At 27.5% G+C, this 21,630-nt stretch overlaps 1 protein-coding gene across 1 annotated transcript in view; it reads left to right on the top strand.

Annotated features, from left to right (window-relative positions):
• LOC142321280 (uncharacterized) overlaps window positions 1-21,281 on the top strand; it is a 305,947-nt gene extending 284,666 nt beyond the window's left edge. Inside the window, exons 11-17 of the mRNA XM_075359277.1 lie at window positions 7,428-7,505; window positions 9,140-9,281; window positions 12,421-12,569; window positions 14,816-15,010; window positions 15,209-15,359; window positions 17,151-17,407; window positions 21,048-21,281. Coding sequence (XP_075215392.1) covers window positions 7,428-7,505; window positions 9,140-9,281; window positions 12,421-12,569; window positions 14,816-15,010; window positions 15,209-15,359; window positions 17,151-17,407; window positions 21,048-21,281 — 1,206 coding nt within the window. The remainder of the gene's footprint in view (window positions 1-7,427; window positions 7,506-9,139; window positions 9,282-12,420; window positions 12,570-14,815; window positions 15,011-15,208; window positions 15,360-17,150; window positions 17,408-21,047) is intronic.
• The last annotated feature ends 349 nt before the right edge of the window (window positions 21,282-21,630 follow it).

The raw sequence follows: 21,630 nt of genomic DNA, 5'->3' as shown, positions 1-21,630 counted from the left end.
ACATAAAATAACAACAATACCAATATAATAAATTTTAGCATCAGTTATTGAATTGAGATTTAACATGACTTAATCATATATGTAATGTATTATTGATTTGAAGGGGGTTATTCTCATTTTATAATGAAATAGTTATGTTTGATATTTATTCTTTTACTAAAAAAAAATATAATTTTATTATAATTATAATACAATTATATTATAATTTTACTAAAAATAGGGACTAAACACGGTTACTAAGAACTGTCTGATCAAATTAAAGTGGATAGTTTATTACCTGAATAGTAATGGACTACCTTAACCAGGAGAAATAAAGAAGTAATTTTGCTTTTCTAATAATAAGCCTATCCCTTTCTTCCTTAAGTTTTTATGTTCACTTTTGTAAGTAATGTATTACTACAATCATCTAACAAATGAAGATATCTGAGTTCTGATACCTATTGTAATTTTTTAAACAACTGTTATAAAAATAGATAATGTAAACATGATTAAAAACAGTTTCTGTTTTACACTATTTTATTAAGAACTGATTTAAACAGCAAAAGATATTTAAAATTTCAGAAAACTGTAGGAAGATGTAGTTCTTCACTCTTTTTTGTTTCCTCAAGTTTTTTAATTTTAACTAAGCAGTTTTATATTTAACTTAAGTATGTAACATTTAAATATATATAGTTTATTTATAGTAAAATATGGAGTTTGATTTTTTTACTGTAATTAAATTTCAGGCTTTTTGGTTAGGGTTTATTATTTTTGAGTTGAAACTTACATTTTATTTTACATTTTAATTTGAAATACTTTTTTTTAATCAGCCATTGACTTCCTAGACCACCTGAACACCCACAATTTTCTGTGGGTTTTCCACCATCCCCCCCCCCCTGAAGGCCACCAGTGCCCACAAGGTAGTGTTATCACCCACTTTGAGAACGAATGGTCTAAATTAATAATCTGCTATAATTTGAAATGATAAATATTTTGCTTTTATAAACATATAGTAAAATGTTTCATTCAGTAACTTGTAGATGTATAAAGATCATATTTCACTTACAGTAATAATATATGCTGTGTAGTATTTAGAACTGAAACAAATATTTATGTTAAATGTATTTTTAGTATTATTAAAAGTTATATTTTATACAATGGCTTCTACATTTTATCACAGAAATAATTTTTTTATAATTAAAAAAAAAAAATTGCTTGCAGACACCAACAGTTATTAATGGAACTACTAACTTAAATTCACTGGAACTACCATCTTACCCGTGTTTAGTGAACGTGCTCAGTGTACAATGTTCAATGAACAATTTTAAATGAATAATTTAAGTTTATAAATGATGAAATTTTTTAATTTCTGTTATAGAATTATTCACTTTTGATAAAAAAAAGAAAAAAATTACTAGGTAACTTTTTTCATGGCTCACTTTTATAAATTAATTTAAATTTGACGAGAGTAAACATAAAATCTAATTATTTAACATATGTTAACTTATTTTGTAGAATTATTTTTGCTAAGTTATAAAGCTTGAATGAAAAAAATCAAAAAAAGCTGTTTTCTTAGAATACTATGAATTCTTGCTATATAGGAAATGACATAAAACATCTTTAACTTGTTTCATACACATTTTTCTTTTCATCTGTTGGTTATAAAATTTCTTCAGACTCAGGTGTCTTCTTTCATTGGGCTACAGTCATATATTAGGCTCTGTCCTGTTTATACTGCATCTGCTAAGAAAAATAATATGTATATTGTTTAAAGCTTAATAGCACCTAATAAATTTGATAGACAAAGCAATGTAAAGTAAAAATTTTCTTGTCTCTGTTATATAAATGTAGAACTAAGTATGGAACTAACTATACAAGTAATACAAATGTGAAATATTGGACAAAGTAATTTAGCTCTTTTTGACCCGGTGACTAAAATATTATATAGAATGTACTTTTGTTTCCATAGAGGTACAGATGTTTAGATTTAAGAACACATTATTGGATATATTTAACAAATTTTTGATTATATTTCTATTCTCGTATCTCATAATGCATCAAATATACTGTATTGTAAGCTGACTTAAAAATAAGTACAAAAAAGTTAGCTTTTTTCTAAAAATTAATTATTAATTTTAATTCTTTTCTTGATGAAGAGAAGAAACTGGTACTGGTGCTCCAGTATCATTATTTTTAAAATTTTGCATAGTTTCTTAGAATCAGAATCAACATTAAATCACTCTGTATGCTTCATAAAAACAAATTATGTCTGCAGGAGTGAAATTTTAGACTACAGAGATTGATTTTTATCCAATTCTATCCAGATTATGAATTATTCTTTTATTAATTTGTTTAAGTTTATGTCTAGTGTCTAAAATTTACTCACTATCTATAATTGACTATTCAGTTGCAAATTTTATATGATATATTTCATTCATGTAAATATGTTTCCATCTCGTAGTATTAGGATTTTTACTGCTGGCTGCTCTAATGGGATTTTTTTCTCAACTCCCAATATAAGTGTTAATTTTCTGAATGAAAAAATCATCCAAATTAGAACTGACTACAATCAATTATCCTATGGTGAATTCATCATCGCAAATCAGCTGATTTCAAAGTCAAGAGTTCTAAGGTTCAAATCCTAGTAAAGATAGTTTACTTTTACACGGATTTGAATACTAGATCATGGATACCGGTGTTCTTTGGTAGTTTGGTTTCAATTAACCACACATCTCAAGAACGGTCAACCTGAGACTGTATAAGACTACATTTCATTTATATTCATATATATCATCCTCATTCAACCTCTGAAGTAATACATTACGGTGGTTCCAGAGGCTAAAGAGAAAAGAATCTATTATCCTATAGAAGTAGATTTTAGATAGTAAATAAATTTTAGATACTAAACTAAATTCTAAATAAAACTGGAATTTAAGTATTACCTGAAATTAATGTCTTTTGAATATCAAGTGAGCAAGTGAAAGGAATTAAAAAATAAAAAAGATTTCTTATTTAATTTATGTGTAGTTACAATTATCAAAAGATACATTCATTACTAATTTTATCAAAATACATTCTACCTATAAAATAAATGAATGAATAACTTTAATTATCTTTATATTGTTTTATTTTTCTAAGTACTTTTCTGTTTATACAACATTATCTGACATCAGTTAATATATTTTTGTTGAAATATTAAATTAAAAGAGAAATATTAAGCTCTGTCATAATTTCTCTCAACTGATAAATGTATTATCTGTACAATCTTATCAAATTTAGTTTAATTATTAAGAAAAAGAAAAAAATATATAGTGAAGAGAAACAATAATATTCAAATTGTTAATAATGTTCTTATTTTATACTTCATTTTAATCACATTATAATTATCTTTTACAAACGTTGATGGAACATCTTGATGATCTTACTATGAATATATATTAGTATTTTAGTTATCTTGTTCAGAGTTTTAGGTTGTTCAGAGTTTTAGGCTTATGTGAATAAATATATATTTTTCACATAATATTTATTCACATAAGCCACCTAGCATTTTTCATAATTTCAATTTAAAATTTCTGATCTGGGTCTTCTTTGAATCATTATAATGATTGAATGATTATTATTGCATGAACAATTTATTATAATTGATTATTATTTTACAAGCCAATGTCAAATATGACAAAAATAAAGTTTATTATAATACCTGCCTCTGCCACTAGAAGTAGAGTACGAGGGTTAGTATTATCATGTCTCTGTTATTAGTTACTTATTCTGTTACAAAATACGTAGAATGAAATGAGTTTCTGGATGTACGGTACATTCCAGTTTTTAGTTTTATTCATTTCAAGTGAACTTCCTTCATATATTTCATTTATCTTTCAATACTCAGTTGATTTCAAACTTGTATACACGTCATGTTCGTCACATAACTCTTCATTTTTAAAACATACCTTTTGATTAAAAGTTATCTTTTCAAGCAAAAAAAAAACTTTGTTCATTTACCATTGCCAAAAAATTAAAAGTTGTTCAGAAGCTGAAATTATCAGAAACCAAGCAACTGGAAAAAATATATGACATCGATAAGTCTATTTGAGATAGGTGAAAGAAAAATGATTTATTGCTTGGCATTTCTTCTAAAAGACTTATTCATTTTGTGAACTGAAATCCAGAAAATTCCCCGAATTAGAACAAGAGCTATCTTTGTTTATTAAAGAAAAAACATAAAATGTTTGCAGTTTCTAAAGAGATATCCAATTTAAAGGTGAAACAAATAACAGAAAACAACTTTAGCAGGTAATATTTAGAATTTTACAGCTAGCAGTTGTTGGTTTCAACTAATTTTAGTATATGAAGATAAATCACTGTTTGTCAAAGATTGCCAGATGCATACAAAGAAAAAATTATAGAATTTCAGTGATATGTTATTGGCTTGTGCAAAAAATTCAATTTTGACTATTACAAATAGCAATAAACACGTGTACCATGAAATGCCACAGAATTCAACTATAAGTTTGATTAGTGAAAGAAGTGTTCCTATTGAAATCCGTGGTTGCGAAAAACAAATGTGTACAGATTTGCTCACCATTTTAGCAGATGGAACAAAACTTCCACCTTTTGCTAATTTCAAGCAAAAAAACTTTGTCAAAAGAAATTTTCCCAAAGGGGATAATTTTTAAGTGTAATGAAAATGGATGGATACTTCTTGAATGGTTGAAATTGATGTGTTTTCATAAATTCAAAAGCTTGCAAAAGATAAAATCTAAGCTCATCTTTGATAGCTTTTGAAGACATTTAACCGAAAATGTGAAAAATACGTTATTGAAAAATAATTTTGAATTAGTAATTATTCAAGGATTAACTTCTCTCCTTCAACCTCTAAATGTATGAATTAATAATCCTTTTTAAAGACAGACTGAAAGAATCTTCTTCTTGGATGGCAAACAATGATCAATCATTTACATTCACTGGACAAATTAAAATACCATCTTTTTCTCTTTGTTTGTGAATTGACTGCATGGGAAAGTATATCTTCAGAGCTAGTGATTAAAAGCTTTAAAAAATGTTCAACTTCAAATAATATGGTTGGGATAATGATATCCTCTGTGAAAACGAAGAGGATGAATTCCCTGATTCTGGATCTGAAAATAGATAAATGCAAGTGAAGAAGAAGGTGACTAACTAGAATGCTTACCAATTGTAAGTAGTTATTTATCCATTTATAATAACATTAATAAATAAATGTGTGAATGTGGGTGTTGTTTATTTTTTACTAATACCAAATCTTCCAATTGAAGTATTTAAGTGAAAATAAGTGCATAATTTTTCCTTTCTCATTAATTTTAAAAGTAGCCTGCAGATCTTATGCGGTGGCGAGGCTTATGTAGATAAATAAAAAAGATTTTTTATAATTTAACGAAAAAGGTAGCAAAAAAATTATGTAGAATTTAAATTCTCTTGTTGTGTATATTAACTTGTAACTAAAAATGAAAGCAGTAAATCTTGATAACGTGTGAAACTTTAGTTTCACCTATGATACCAGTAAGTGATAACTATTAATTTTTTAGTCAAAAACAGGTGGGTAATATGAGTTACAGTTCTAAAGTAAATGAAGAAAGGAATTCTACAAACTTTATTACCCTTTTACTTTCTACCTTCACACCTCTGTTCTGCACAAGCTAATAAAATGATTCTATTATTTGTTCCATTCTAATTGATGAACTTACTTGAAAAAAGCAATGTTTTCAGTCAAACATGGCTAACTTATTATACTAAAGATAATGAAATACATGTGCAATTATTACTGTTTTAAAATTGTAATATCTAATATATTATCATAACATATCATTCATATGTGTATAATATTGTTATTAAACTGTAGAAGCCTATTAACAGAAAAAAAAACCTAAAACTAGATCAGTGTAATAAAAATATTAAATAGAAAAAAATAAATTATACCAGCATTAAAGGAAAATAACATTGCTAGCTGTAACATTCTCTGATCAACTGATAAGAAATTCTTTATCTAACTACTCCAAAATAAAACCAATAACCAGCAAAAAAAATATTTTCAAAATTTCTGAAGTTAAAATATGACAAACACTCTTAATATCTCAATAATTCCCCAAATTATCATCCACCCTTGTGCAAACATCATTGATTGTTAATTATTGATTCACTTCTTCAAAAAATAAATAAATTTATTGTACACTATACAGTACAGTACAATATAAAAAAAATCAACATAGTCAATTTTAGTCAACTAATTCACAGAAAAAGTCACACACTATGTTAACAGCAACATAGATATTATTTATTCAGAAATAGATCATATCTCAACACATTTTGAACACATAATGATCATTATAAAATATATAAATATATAACACCGATGTATTAAATGAGCTGAAAAGTAATGTATACTTTTATACACAAATACACTTTTATCACATGCCCTAGATATGTTTCTTCTTAACTTAAAAAGTTAGAAAATGTGTAACTTCATATTAGATATATTCAGATAACAAATAGTTGTCTTCTTGAGCAGAACTGCACAAGTTTTTTTTTTATAATGTTTTCCACCAATTGTTAATTTTTTTTTTAATTTAAAGTTGTAAAGGAGTTATCATTGGTGTAAGAGAATGACAAAGGATTTCTTGTGATGATGATTACCTCTTGATGATTATAGTATCATTTATCTGTAATATAATATTTATTTTGAATATTATCTTGTTTTTCTTTTAAGTGGCATTATCTTTTTCCAGAACTAATAGTGTCTTTTATGGTGACAATTATAGGTTCCAGCATCATGCAGTGAAACTTCTAAACCTAACAGTTTAATTATTTATGGGAACAAATTCATTAGTTAAATATAATGTACCTTTGGCTGTTAAAATTTTAATTTAGGTCCTTGATCTTCCAGGTTTCTACTTCCTGAAATGTTCCATTTTAGCAAAAACATTATCTTGAGAAAAATGCAGTTTATTAACTTATTCAGGACCTTACTATTATTTCTTAAAAAGAGAAGATTGTAAATTTAAATTATATAAATATTAGATTTTCCATAAAAATAAACAAAAGATTGATTTTGCTTTTTTTGTTTTTACTATGGAAAATTTTATTTCTGTAAAGGTTTATTAGCTTTAAATTAGTACTTTGTATTACTAGGATTTATTAAATTGTTACCTTTATAAATAAACATAATTTTAAATTAACCTTGTTATTCTCATTCTGTGAGATAAAAATGGATATTCATATTTAATGTTTCATTTACATTGTGTTCTAAGGTGAATAATAATTATGTATGCATCTTAAAATTGTGAGGTTTTTTTTGGTTACATGTTTTTCATTAATTAACAATTATGTCATAGAAAAACTGTTATGTGTATTTGTATGTAAGAGACAGAACTTGTTGAGTGTCATATTTTAAATAAATTTGGTTTCATTTTGTTTAGGGCGGTGAACCAGCAATTTCTCCTGGCCATAGTTCAGACTATGCTGAACAAGACGAGCTTGTAACATTGCATTCTTCGGTAAATATTACATATGCACTTATCTCATGACTGTTAAGAACAAATGCTTATAGTATTCATTTATTAAACATTTTAAACCTTGTTATTTACTAATTTTACAACCATTCACTTTATTTTTTAATTTTAATATATTTTATGTACTTGATAATCAATCAATTTATGAATTTTTTGGATATTAGATGAGAGATCTTTATCAAATGGATGAGAGCTTTATTTATTGAAGCAAGTGAAATTATTTGATTAGTAGCTGTAGTTTACATAACAACAATCATCTAATGTCACAGATAATATATTGAATTATTGAAATTTTGCTTACTAGGTTGTTGCAGTTAATTATATTGTTAAATTGCAAAATATGAATAATTAACATGCAATTCAAATGAATCAAAATAGATAACCTTATAACTCCATTCAAATACTATTAAAGTTATTTGAAACAATCAAAATAACTCCAGTATTGTCATAAAAAGGCAATTTTCATTTTTAATATTATCTTGTCATCATCATCATGGTTATGATTGTCTACCCTGAAGCAGATGCCTCACACCATTTCTAAATCCATTCTTTATTCTCAGCTGAACATCTTAGTTCTTGATAGCTCCCACTTTTTGAATTGTGTGTAATCTTTACTCTTTTCTTGCAGCTCATTTTATACCTTCTACTGATCCTTATAGCAGCTATCCTAATCAACCCTTCTTCTCATTTATCTCAGTTAGTTACCTTTACTATTCTGAATTGTTCTGATTAAGCTTCTATTCTTGTTTTTCCATTTTTTTCTCTATTACTTCTTCAATTGTTCATTCTGTCAGATCATTTAATCATCTCTAGTCTCTTTCAGGACCACATTTCAATGCCTTTATTATTTACAGTCGTAGTATCTATATTTTATATCCATACTGAAATTTCTTCCAAACAGCATTTTACAAAACACTTCCTTGAATCTGTCTCCATTTTACTACATAATAAATGTTTTATTCGACTAAATGCTTTCCTAGCCTTTGCTATTCTTATTCTGTTGTTTAATTGTTAATAACTGGCAATTGCAATTTGATTCAAAATGAGAAGTGGAAAATATCTGAGTACATAAAATTGACATGAGATTGTAAGATATGTTCTAAATCAACATTGTAGGCTTTATATAAAATTATTGAACGTACATATATATTTGTATCTGTACAAATTATCTAAATAATTTGTACAAATAAAGATTTTTTTATTATTATTATTGTATGATATAATATTAATATTATTTTAAATCTTACATGCATTCTTTGTAACTGTGTTAACAAAGTGTACATATTAGAAATCTAATGCTTGGTTGCTGTTAAAAATTATAAACTAGCACGGAACTATTTAATAAAAAGAGTGTATATTTATTTAAGTTTTAGAATTAGTAAACTGCAACAAATGTAGTATAAGTTGTTATTAGTATATAATTGAATTTGACAGACACAGTTTTGTGATAATCAGTTAAAATCAAATTAGATTGCAGAAGGATTGAACAAAGAGAGTTGAGATGAGACCAGGTTCATAAAAAATTAAGTATTGTACAAAGCTAGTAAAATGACAAAAAATACTGTTTGTGTAATAAACCAGGTATATGAATTATTTTTTTAATTTCTTTATCTTTTTAGTGCGGTACTTCATCTTTAGCTCATAGAGTAAGAGGATTAAAAGGAGACAATAGTCAGGCTGTGAAAGTAGTACCTCAAACAAATGTCCATTGTGTCTCAAATCCACATCACAGTTCGGCAGAAAGCATTCCCAGTGGTTCAAGTTGGTATTCAATTTTTTTAATAAAGTTATTACTGATAAATTGATATAATTTGTATTTTACTGATCATCAATAAATAATAACAATCGACAGTGTAATTTGGTAGAACTATGAATTACCAAACTTACTACACTCAGTACAGTATAAAACAATTAAAAGTAGAAAACTACTTTTAATTGTACTTTTAACTATAATATACAGTAGAAAAGTACTGCAACACTTGGATAAACTTTTTTTTAGTAACTTATGGCATTAATAAATAATAAACTGTAAATTCTTTTGGTAGTTTTGATAGTCCATAAAAAAATTAAAACTTCTTAGAAATTAATTGTGTTACATTTTTTTTTATATCAGTTGCATTTAAGAAGCCATAAAATTTATATTGTTAGCCTGAGAAATTCTCTTACTTGGTTTTTTAAGTAGCTGATATTTTTTCTAGTACCCAAAGAGGAATAATTTTTTTTTTTAATTTGCTGTCCAATCTCTCCTCCACCAATCTGATTGCAGATTGAAAAAAAAAAATTATTTTTTTCCATCATACTGAAAACAAAAAATGATGATTTGAACTGATCACACAAATATTCAATGATTTTTATCTTATTCTGTCAGTGATCTGAAAATATTAAAAGTAATTTGAAGAAGGTATCTGCAAATGATAGTCATTTCCAGGTAATTTAAGAATTGCAAAATTTTCTACAAATATGGTGTGACTGGAGCGGTGTCTGTGCGTATCTTATTCACTATTGGTTACAATCATAACATTTTGAATGATTATGTAAAAAACTGAATTTTTTAGTGCTACTATAAATTAAAACTTGAATTGAATTTAAGTAAATTTTCTTTAGTATTAAGTCTTGAGTAAAAACTTTCCTTGTTTTACTACAGACTTCAAACGCTTTTAGAAAGAACATTTGATGAAAACTATATTGCCTGTAATCTAATCTATTGGTTTACAATAATATTGGTTAAAATTATCATTAAAACTTTACACATTATTTTACCAGTTTATTTATTTTCTGATTTTGGTTAATGTAGAAAAATGTTCTTCCTTTTAAAGTCTCAGAACCATATGTTTTGATCAAATAAAAATTACTTTAGTTTACTTTTATCTGTTAACATTTAAAAAATGGATAAAACAAAAGACTTTTCAGCTAAGAAAAACTAAATATTTTTTAAAAAGTTTTACATAAAATTTTGAATTCAGAATCCAGCAGCTAGCTGAAAACAAACAATACCAGCAATATGCTGACATTTAATTGTTGCCAGTTCCAAAAAAATAAAATTAAGAATAATTAAAAAAGTATTTTTAGGTTTTTAATACAGTTTTTTTAAAAGTTTAATTGTTAATATACATTTATAATTTTTAGCTTTATTTAAAATTTGGATTGGTCAAAAAACCACTACCTGTAAGAAATACAAAGATTAGAACCTTGTGCCCTGATAAAAATGTAAAATGTAGTGCCAAAAACAGTGTAAAGGGATTGCTAAGAAGTGTAGCTTCTTGACTACTTACTAACTTAGACTGTCTTGAATGCAGAATATATATTATTCTTTCACTATAAGTATTATAACTAATTTTCTAGAATTCTCACAAAAAAAATATTTTGATTATGAGAATGAAATTATACCATTTATCATGCATCATAATAATCCAAATACAAAGCAATGATGATGATAAATAAAGAAGAAAAATATTGTGTAATCATCTCTTTATAAATTGGTAATTTTTTGTTTAAAACATGTTTCATTTACAAGTTACCAGGAAAAATACATTTAGTACGCTCACCAGAGAGAGGAATTTTTTCTATGACATAAATAAAATCACTGAAGTCAGTTTGTTTGGTGATATAAAAAATATGGGTTGAATTGTTAACCTTCTTTGATTTTTAAAGTTGTTTAAAGATGTTTGTCTAATTTTCACTTTTTTCAGTAATTGCTTGTAAAGCCAGAATTTTGAAGTTTAAGTACAAAAACTTCAAAAGTTTAAGATTAAAATCATTTAGAGAATGAAGAGAAAATCATCATTTTACCTTGAAAAATTTAATCTCTTTATTTCTTTTTTTCCTAAGTGTTGATGTTGCACTAAGTTTTTTAAATTTAATTCTGTACTGTTATTAATTATTTACACTAATTAATAAAAGTTTTATATTTGAAACTATTTATATTTCTTATGTATAAATTCATATTTACTTATGAATGATATATTTGCTAAGAAAATAAAAAATTTCACTAAGTACAGTTAAGTAAATGATGACATTAATAAGTAAATTAATAATTTATACTCATTTTTATTCGTTTATGTACATAGGAATGGTAATATGTTTTATTGTTTTATCTGTTTGTTTCCTTCTGTAACTTTACAGATCCACCAGTTACAACCAACACTTTTGATAGTAACAGGTCTTTAGTCTGGAAGTAATATAGGCTACTTTAAATTGTTTTATCTATAAGGGGCTGGCATTATAGTGAGAGACAAATTTTTAAAATTATGCTATTTACAAATTTTAATAATGGTATTCAATAAAATGATAAAAAAGAAATGCTTTTGGCCTCTTGTACTTTTTTTGAGAATTCATTGTTTTAGCGATATAAGTGAAAAAAGTGCTTATCAAAAGGAAGCAGGAATGCATTATGTTTAGCACATACATGCGTTACACGTGTGTACATTACCATTCATTTACATTTAAATTTATATTTAAATACCACAAGTTTTTAAAAATAAAAGAAACAACTTATGCCATTATTGATCTAGACAATTAGTATACTGAATGGTAAAGTTATGGAAACAATAAAAAAGTGCTAATAAAATAATCAGTAAAAAAAAAAAAAACAGCTACTAATTGTAGATATCTATCGAGAATTATTATGAAAAATGAACAAAAAATAGTTAAAAAAGTTTCTTTTTCTTTTCTTACAGGCATTTTTTCAGGATATAGTAAGTTAGTGATGTGAAATTTATTATTACTTCTACGTTTTGTGTTGTAGCCAGGTGCCTATGTACGCTACATGAGATGGTGACGTTAATGGACTCTATTAAGAATAAAAATCTAATATTAGGTTATTATAGATAGAGGATTTTTTTATTATTACTAGTAATATTTACATATTGTTTATTTATCTTACTATTAAATATTTTGTCAGGTATGCAGGCACTTGTTCCACCTTCATCAAATCATAGTTCAGAAGAGTGTACAACACCATTAGAAGGTGGAAGGCCTGTACTTGCAAGAGCCAGAGCACTTGTTGATTATACTCCTAGTCCATATGATGAAGATGCCCTTAAGTTTAAAGTAAGTTTTTTGTTATAATTATACGATTTTTCTACATACAATGTCTGTTCAAAAAGGTTTCCAACCAAGTTGATGAAAAGAAAATAACTTACCAGTAGTTCTTTCCAGGTCTAGTCTCATCAAAATAATCTTCTTGTAAGCAATCCTTACTTTGTTGGAAAGATTATTTGAAGTTTTCTTTGGGACTGGCTACCAGCTGTGCTGTCATATTCATTATTACAGCCTTCTGGCTGCCAAATTGGATCCATTTCAAGAGATCTTCAGCTTTGGGAACTCAAAAGAACTATATCTAGTAGGAAAGGGGCCTAGTAACCCTGAGGAATTCTGTTCTTGACAAGAAATCGTGAATTAAATATGATAAATGATGCATTATAATGATACAACTTCCATTTGCATGATTAATGAAAAATCTGTATGCCCAAATTACCGATTAAAATTATGTTACAAAACAGTTGCTAATCCCAATATCATTTGTATCTTCCTGAGTCGACAGCCAATGATTTTCCATTATCAAACTGTGCACATTGTTAATGATATGTGGATTTCAGTTTGTTAATGACGTACTGTTACTTTCAGCATAAGTTTGATCATTTTGAAAATACTTATGCCACTTTATAATTTGTGCAATCTTCATAATCCTAGAATATTATGACTGTTATAATATTATAAAATATTTAAAGTGTGTTGTATTCAATGTGCAAGTTTTCTCTTTTATTGTTTAAATGTTTTATATACCTACACTCTGAGTTTATTGTGTATGATTAAAAAGTACTGAAACTGACTTTATTGTGAACTAACTGAGTATGAAAGTGGGTGTATTATGGAAATTGACCATGATGATGTTGGGTTGTTGGATAAATTACAACACTGAGCTAGCTTGTCTCAGTTTGTTATTACATGCACTTGATTGAAGTGTGTTTTACATTCTGACTTAATTCACTGAGTGAAAATATGGATTTATGTGTGTGCCATCAGATTCTGCCAAAAATATGGGAGCAACATCACAAAAACTTACTGTATGTTACTAGTGGCTTACCAAAGTGAGACAATGTATATTTTTGAGTGTTTTAAAGATTTAAAGAGGATAGAATGACTGTTGAAAGCAATGAACATGAAGGATTTCCTTCAACAAGTTGCACTGATGAAATGATTAGAAAAATTCTTACAACCATTTGAGATGATCGCTGTCTGACAATTAGGGTACTGTGTAACGAGTTCATCATCTGATTTGGATTTTAACTGATTTGGGCATGACTGAGAGTGGCAGTCGAAGTTTGTTCCAAAATTTTTTGTAGAGAAGCAAAAGGAACATCAGTAACAGATCACCATTGATTTGTGGAATGGGTTGCATTAAGAAAAATCTTTTTAAATCAACAATTACTGGTAGTGAAACCTGGATCTATGCCTATGATTTGAAGGCCCAGTCTTCAGAGTGAAGGATAGCTGAATCTCCACAATCAAGTAAAGCTCAACAAGTTCAGAGCCAAGTGAAGACAATGCTGACTATGTATTTTATTACAAGAGCATTGTCCATCATGACTTTGCTCAAGTGGAAAATAAGGACATTCCTTAATGAAGGAATTGTTGTGTACTCATTCACTGGAGTTCTTTGTCATTTCTGAATATTGTGTGCTTCTGCATACAATATTCAGAACATTAAACTAACTATTAACTATTTTGTTGTATATAAACATTAGTATTAATCCTGGGTCTTTTTCTGAAGACCGAGGCAACTGGAAACTGCATCATGATAATTTTTCAATGCACTCAGTCTGTATTGTGCAATAGTTTTTGGACAAACAAAGCATCTTAGTAGTCCAAAAACCTACAAAAACCATGCTCCATGCATTTTTTCCTATTATTCAAGATAAAAATGGTCCTTACATATAAATGTATTTATTTAATCAGTCTCAATACTTTTTGATGATACAGTGTATATAATTTTTTGGTTTTGTATTTACTGTGTGCTGTTATGATACATTTAATTCTGATATCCGCACTGAAAAACAGCAATTTCTGCTTTTGAAAACCTTCTTTTTATAAAATAATGTGATTTTAACCATTGAAGAAATCTAAAACAACTCAAGAATTCGCAAATTATCCTACTAATAGAATTATGTTAATTTGTTTGTACTACAATATATTGTATAAACTAGTTTTGTTTGAATTACATAAAAAACTATTAAAATTATAAACCTACACTGATTTAAGAAACACAAAAATTATTTATTGATTATCTCTTACAGAAAGGAGATATTGTAGAAGTGTTATCTATGAGCACCAGTGGTCTTTGGCGAGGTAGAATTAAAGTAAGAGATGGACGGTGGCGTGAAGGACAATTCAAATTTATAAATGTGGAGCTGATGCCAGAGCCAGCAAGACATAAACACCGGCATCGACCTCATACTCTTGAACAAATGCTTCGTACAATTCACATGGAGGTAAAAGTTTCTTTTATAATTATTGAAAAATAAATGTTGCAATTTAATCATTTAAGATGTAGTATTAATCCATTTATTTCATTGTAACTTTTGCTTTATTGCCTGTTAATGTATTATTACTTAAGTTAGTACATTTTTTAAGTATTAAATTACTTCACTTCATTAAATAGTAATGAAATGGTGCTTTATTATTTGCAGGATCATATGTCTTTGTTTGTACTGAATGGTTATGAGGATTTAGAAGCATTCTGTGAAATTAGAGAAAAAGATTTAGATTATCTTGGTATTACAGATCCTCAAAATCGTGCCAAAATACTTGCAGCTGTTCAAGTGCTCAACGAATATGAATGTAAGCTGTTAATTATTCTTTTTGAATAATTTTTACAATTTTGAATTTATATTACAATTTATAAAAATATTAATTTCTACTAAAATACATGTATCCTTAGTAAGTGTCCTTACTGAAAGGTGTTTGATTAGAAGCACTGACTTAAGATATAACTTAAAGACAACAGGAAAACTTGAAGAGGAAGGAGCCTCTTTAAATTTTGCATTCGTCTTTAAGGTTTCATGCACTTATTGCTGTTGTATTTCTTGGTTTGTTCTATTTCTTCTTCAATTTTACTGCTGTATTTCTTGGGAAATTTAAAGTACGAAAACCCTGAAAGAATACTATTAATTCAGGAAAATTTCACACTACAAAATCCCTCTAAATGATTGATTTAACTAAAAGAAAAGGACTGAAGTTATTTGATTCTTTTTCTTTTAAGCTTTAAATATACTCTTTTTTTTTTTTGTTTAAACTTAAAGAATCTGATAGAAAGTAATATATTGGTAGATGGGATGAACATCACTGATGTTTAGAGGGCTGATATCAGATTTTTTGTGATATCCAGATAATCAGCTGGAGAGTAGTTATAATTAAACATTTTCTAATAGTTGTAGAATATCATAACAGTATTAATTTTTTTATTTGAAGTTCTTTGTTTTCTAAAGTATTGTTTTTTTCCAAAAGAAGGCTGAAAAGAAATCAGTTATTAGGTTAAGATTCAAGAATAAGATATTCAAACAAATTAACACTCAAAACTTTGAGCAAGTTTAAATAAGTAAGTAAGTTAAGTAAGTAAATGAGTTAAGTTGGTTAAAAAAGGAAGGAGAATTCATAGTCCTTCCTTTTTTAACCATTAAGGATGAATTCTATTCCTAATACATTATAAGGCATTTTTTTCATGAATCAGTTGATTGGGTCAAATCCCAACTACTGAATTATTTATATGATTTGACTTAATATAAATTAATTATGCAGAAGTATAAGTTTGTAATAGCAAATTTATTGTTATTGCACAACTTTTATCATATGTTACACTTCTGTATTTACAAAACATTAGTGAACTTCAGTTAGAGAGGTAACTTTTCAAAATTATTATTATTATTAGAATATTGTCCCTTATAAATACGAAAATTGCTAAAATAGTTGCAAACTTTCACTTTAAACAGATTGTAGGAAAGAACATTCTTAGCTCATGACTGCAATTCAGTACTACTGTTTGTAATAACTCTCATCGATTCATTTGACTTAGATTATGAGTCTTCCTTCAGTGCCTAATTTGACCTCCATGGCTGATAATTTTTTTATAACTTCATTGTTTTATTTGATTAAATTGCTGATTTAGTCACATTGTTTTTATTCTTACCATGCATAAAGTGGTGCTTACATTTTTGTTTTTAATATAAAAAATGAGGAGTTTTCCTGTTTTAAATGTAGTAAATACATATTTTAAAAAATTATTAATTAAATTTCTATATGCGGAAAATTTGTATTATTTTTATTGGCTTTTATTTGTTTTCATTTGAATTGTACTAATTTTTATAACAATTTTTTGTTTCCTTTCTAATGATTAATTGTGTACTTTTATATATTTGGTATATTTAGTATAATCTTTTTATTGTAACAATTGTAAATATAACAAACATAAAAACCAGTAAACATTTATATAAAAGTTCACAAAATGTTTTTTCCTAGTTATATTATGTACTGATATAAATGATTACTTCAATGAGAAATCACTTGTAAAGAATTAATATTTGTATTTCTTTTATCTTGATTTTGATTATAATTTGAATTTTTGTGTTCTTTTAGCTCCTGATGAAGGGAGAAGCAGCCCAGAAGTTGAAGGTCCATCAAGACTTCAAGAAGGAGCTGCTGTAGCAAATAATCTTGGTGGAGAACCAAGAACCACAACGCCAACTACAGTATCAACAGTCAGTTATACTGCGGCAAATACAGCTGTTGATAGTTTCCTGCCAAATATCCCACCGACACACAACCGTGCCAAAACAAGTATTGAAATGAATGTCTTTAGTGAAAAGACGACTTCGGAACCCATCACTGAGAAGGTCTCTTAATGCAAAATGCAGACTTAAGGTCCTGCATTTTTAATTAACTGGAATCTTTTTTAAAACTTTATGTGTCATTTTTATTTATTTAATAATATCTTGGTTGTTATTAGTTTGTTTCATGTATACTTTTTTAACCGAAAGAATTCAAACTAGATAAATTTTGTTACAAAAATTGTTTTCAGATTTGTGAAACAAAGTAGTTAAGTAAAAAATATCAGAATATTTTAATCTGAATTTAGTAAAATAGTATTTATTTAGAATTACACTATTTAGTTAGCAGTTTAATATGAAAGAAGTTGGTTTGCCAAAAACTTAAAAAAAACCTTGTGCAATTCTGTACAAAAAGACAGACTTTTTTTCCAACAACCTCACTATTTCACAGTCAGAAACGCACCAGTTTTCTACTACAGCATAAATTTCAATGAAATTGATATAGCAGTTTTGAATATTTTCAAGCCACAAAATTTTATAAATAGACCTATAAATATATAAGGAAAGCTCATTTTAAGTGAATTGTGTTTTCATACACCTCCTATATCAAAATGTAAAATTCATTTTCACCCCCCTACACCATTCACACTATACAGCTGAAAATAATACATACTTTTCTTTGAAAATTCGGCAAAAAAAATTATAGTAATTATAATAATAATTGGATTTTGTTATTGGACTTTAAGTTTTCTGTAATTTGAATTGTGGCATTATAGATAGTAATTAAAAATGCTTTTTCTTCCCTGTTTAGTAATTACCTTTCAGATAATACTTCAGAGGATGAATGAGGATGATATGTTTGAGTATAAATGAAGTCTAGTCTTGTACAGTCTCAGTTCGACCATTTCTGAGATGTGTGGTTAATTGAAACCCAACCACCAAAGAACACCATTATCCACGATGTAGTATTCAAATCTGTGTAAAAATAACTATCTTTACTAGGACTTGAATGCTGGAACTCTCGACTTCCAAGTCAGCTGATTTGGGAAGATGCATTCACCACTAGACCAACCCGGTGGGTCAATTAAAAATGCTGGCTAGAGATTTCTTAACAATAATACTGGATATTAATACATTGAGTATATCATGACTGTAATAAAGAAGAGTTCTTACTCTTCTTTATTATGAAACCAATAAATGATGTAATAAGGCATTTCTCCAAATTAACAGATAAGTTTTCTGACTCATCATATTGGGTAAATTTAATATTTATTTGAACCCTTCCCTTGAACAATTGACCAAAAGATTAGCGTACCATACTCTTGGCTTGTTAGTTCTTCAATTATAGTTCTTGATTGACGTTCCATATATTTTACAACAAAAAATTGAAAAATTATCACATTTTGATTCATTCAACTCGCTAGATTAATTAATTAAGACTATCTAACGTTAAAAATGGATAAACACATAAGGATAATATGGAGATGTGCATAAAACTTAAAATATGGATTAACTTTAAATATGGGTAAAAGTGATATGCTTTTCAATTGTACTTAGAGTCATGATTGTTGATTACATGGGTAATAGTAGTAGTATTATTATAAGTGATTATGTAGTATTTCTTTTACCATAGTTAAGTCATATATAGTTTACCATAGTTAAGCTTTTGTTTGTGCAAAATGGCTTACCATATTATTGTTTGGTACTCTTAAGTATGAATTATGTAAACAGATATTTAGTAAATTAAGACATTTTTATGCATTTACATTTATATGTGCTACATTTGGTATAAGATAGGCAGTTATTTTAAAAAAATAACAATAGCCATTTCCATCAAACCAGACAACAGAAATACAGGTGGCACAGAGAAACGGGAAAATTTTAAATAATTAGAAAAAAGTTACTAAAGTTACTTTATTTAATGTTGAAAATATGTTTTACAAGAGTGGAATTTCAGTATACATTACTTTTTAAAAATCACTTCACTTAAGTGCTATACATTTTTGTGTACACATTCAGTAAGTCGATTCTGAATATTTTGCATAGAACAGCGCAGTATGTTCTCTGGGATGTTGAAGATTTCCTCTTCCATTTGTGTTTTGAGCTGAGCAAGTTTCTTGGTCTAGTCTGGTAACACTCTTAGTCTAGTCACTCAGAGTCTAGTCACTCTGGTGACTACTCTGGTAGTCTGGTGACACTCTTGCGGACTCTATGTCCGCATAAAAAGAAATTGCAGACTGAAACATTTTGAGACTGGACGGCCAAGCAATATTAGCAGTCCTTGATATTATGTGATCACCAAACAAACTTCTCACTGCTGCCATAGACTATTGAGCACTGTGTGAGTTGGGTCCATCCTGTTGAAACCAGGTTTGTTGAAGGTTAAGATTTGGAAGAGAATGAAGCCTAGGAGCAAAAAATGTCTCTAGCATGTCAACATAACGTTGAAACATCACAGTGACAGCAGAACCCCCTTCATCTTCAAAGAAGTAAGAGCCTTACACCTCACAACATGAAACTGCACACCATACAGTAAGTTTAGCACTGTGTAATGGACACTGTTGAAGCTGAGCAGGGTTTGTTTGTACCTAGTATTAGAAGTTCTGCTTATTCACGTATCCACCTGACTGAAAATGGGGCTTCATCTGACATCCAAAGATTTTCCATAAAGTTAGCATTCTCATTGATTTTAGACAACATTTTTTCACAAAATTGCAGATGCAATTTACAATTGTTAAGTTTCAGTTCTTGGATAATTTGAATCTTGTAAGGATGAAGTTTTGGGTTATGGAGTAACATGTTTCTGATGTCACTTTTAGAAATTTATCTACTCATTTAAAAGATTTTCTACCAATTTGTTCAGAATTAAATTGAAAATTTTTATTTTACAAAACAATATTACTATAATTGTAATATACTTTAAAATTTAACTTAATGCCTTCCAGATTATTATTTTATTTTGTAAAGGTTTTATTTATTTACGTTCTTTATTTTATTATTTATCTTGTTATTATTTCTTATATTTACTTAATATAGATTTTAACCATTTTTAATTTCTTTATCTTGTATGCTGCTCTATTCATGGTCTCTTTTAATCCTTCCAGACATATGCTGGGGCAATTTCTATTTTTGAAAATGAAGTAGTGCACCTACCTGTTCCTGATATAATATATGTTATATATTGCATAGTTATAACCTGAGCTTAATATTGATTTATTTTCTTCAGCACAGGTTATAAAATTTATCATTCATTGGTTGATAGATTTTAGAATAATGAGAAACTAAAATTGTATCAGCTACTATAACTAGTATTTATTGCAGTTGGACACAAGATTTACTTCTCATAAAGCTAATTTATTTCAAGTACTGTGTATGTAAAAGGTTTGTTTTTAATTATGTGGGGACACATTTCTGTATTTTGACTGAAAGTCTGGTATAACTGATATTGTTTAGTTTACTAGATCTAAGCTGGATGAAGCTGATTGAACATAAGTGAAATGATTTTCATCTACTCTTAAGTGAAATTTTATTTTATTGAAACCATGGTTTCTTCTATAATTAATGTACGGCTCAATTATTCATTTTACTAAAAAAATTAAACAAATTTTCTATTAGTTTTTTCTTTGTAATTTCTGAATTTATATTATATCTTAAGATGTGATTATATATGAAATGAGTGCTATTTTTTTTTTCTTTATCATTTCAGGTTGGAGTTGTGAAATACATAGCAACTGAACTGAACTGTGATGCTGGTAATCCAGGTCAGTCTAGGAATTGTTCGACCCTTAGTGAAAAATCAAGTGACTCTGGTGTCAGTTCTAGTTCAATGTCCTCAACAAATCATATTATTCGCAGTAAGCACCAACGTAGAAGCACAAATAAAGCAACTCTCATGGAAAGTCCAACTCGATGTTATTTTGTTAACGAAAGAAAAGATTGATGTTCTTGTTTATCAGGATTAGCTTATTCTTATTTCCCTCTTCCAATTAATAGGTTAATAGAGGTTCAAATTAATAATTATTATCACAGATCAACATATGTTTGAAATTACTTTAGTGAAATTTTTATTCATCATTATTTAATTGAGTATCAGTTAATCTACATGTTATTCCTCACTATGTAACATTATGTGCAATCAGTGATCCCCCACCCCCATTAATCATATGTTTATATTTTGTATTTTATCTTAACCACAACTAGATTGTGATATGGATAGTGATATGAGTGAAATGATGATTTCTTTTACATATTAAAGAGAAAAATGACTATGAATATTTACACCAAGATTG

This window comes from Lycorma delicatula, chromosome 3 (assembly GCF_047948215.1).
Source record: "Lycorma delicatula isolate Av1 chromosome 3, ASM4794821v1, whole genome shotgun sequence".
NCBI lineage: Eukaryota > Metazoa > Arthropoda > Insecta > Hemiptera > Fulgoridae > Lycorma > Lycorma delicatula.
Note: the sequence above shows the minus strand (reverse complement) of the source record. Positions and strands in the feature narration are given on the sequence as shown.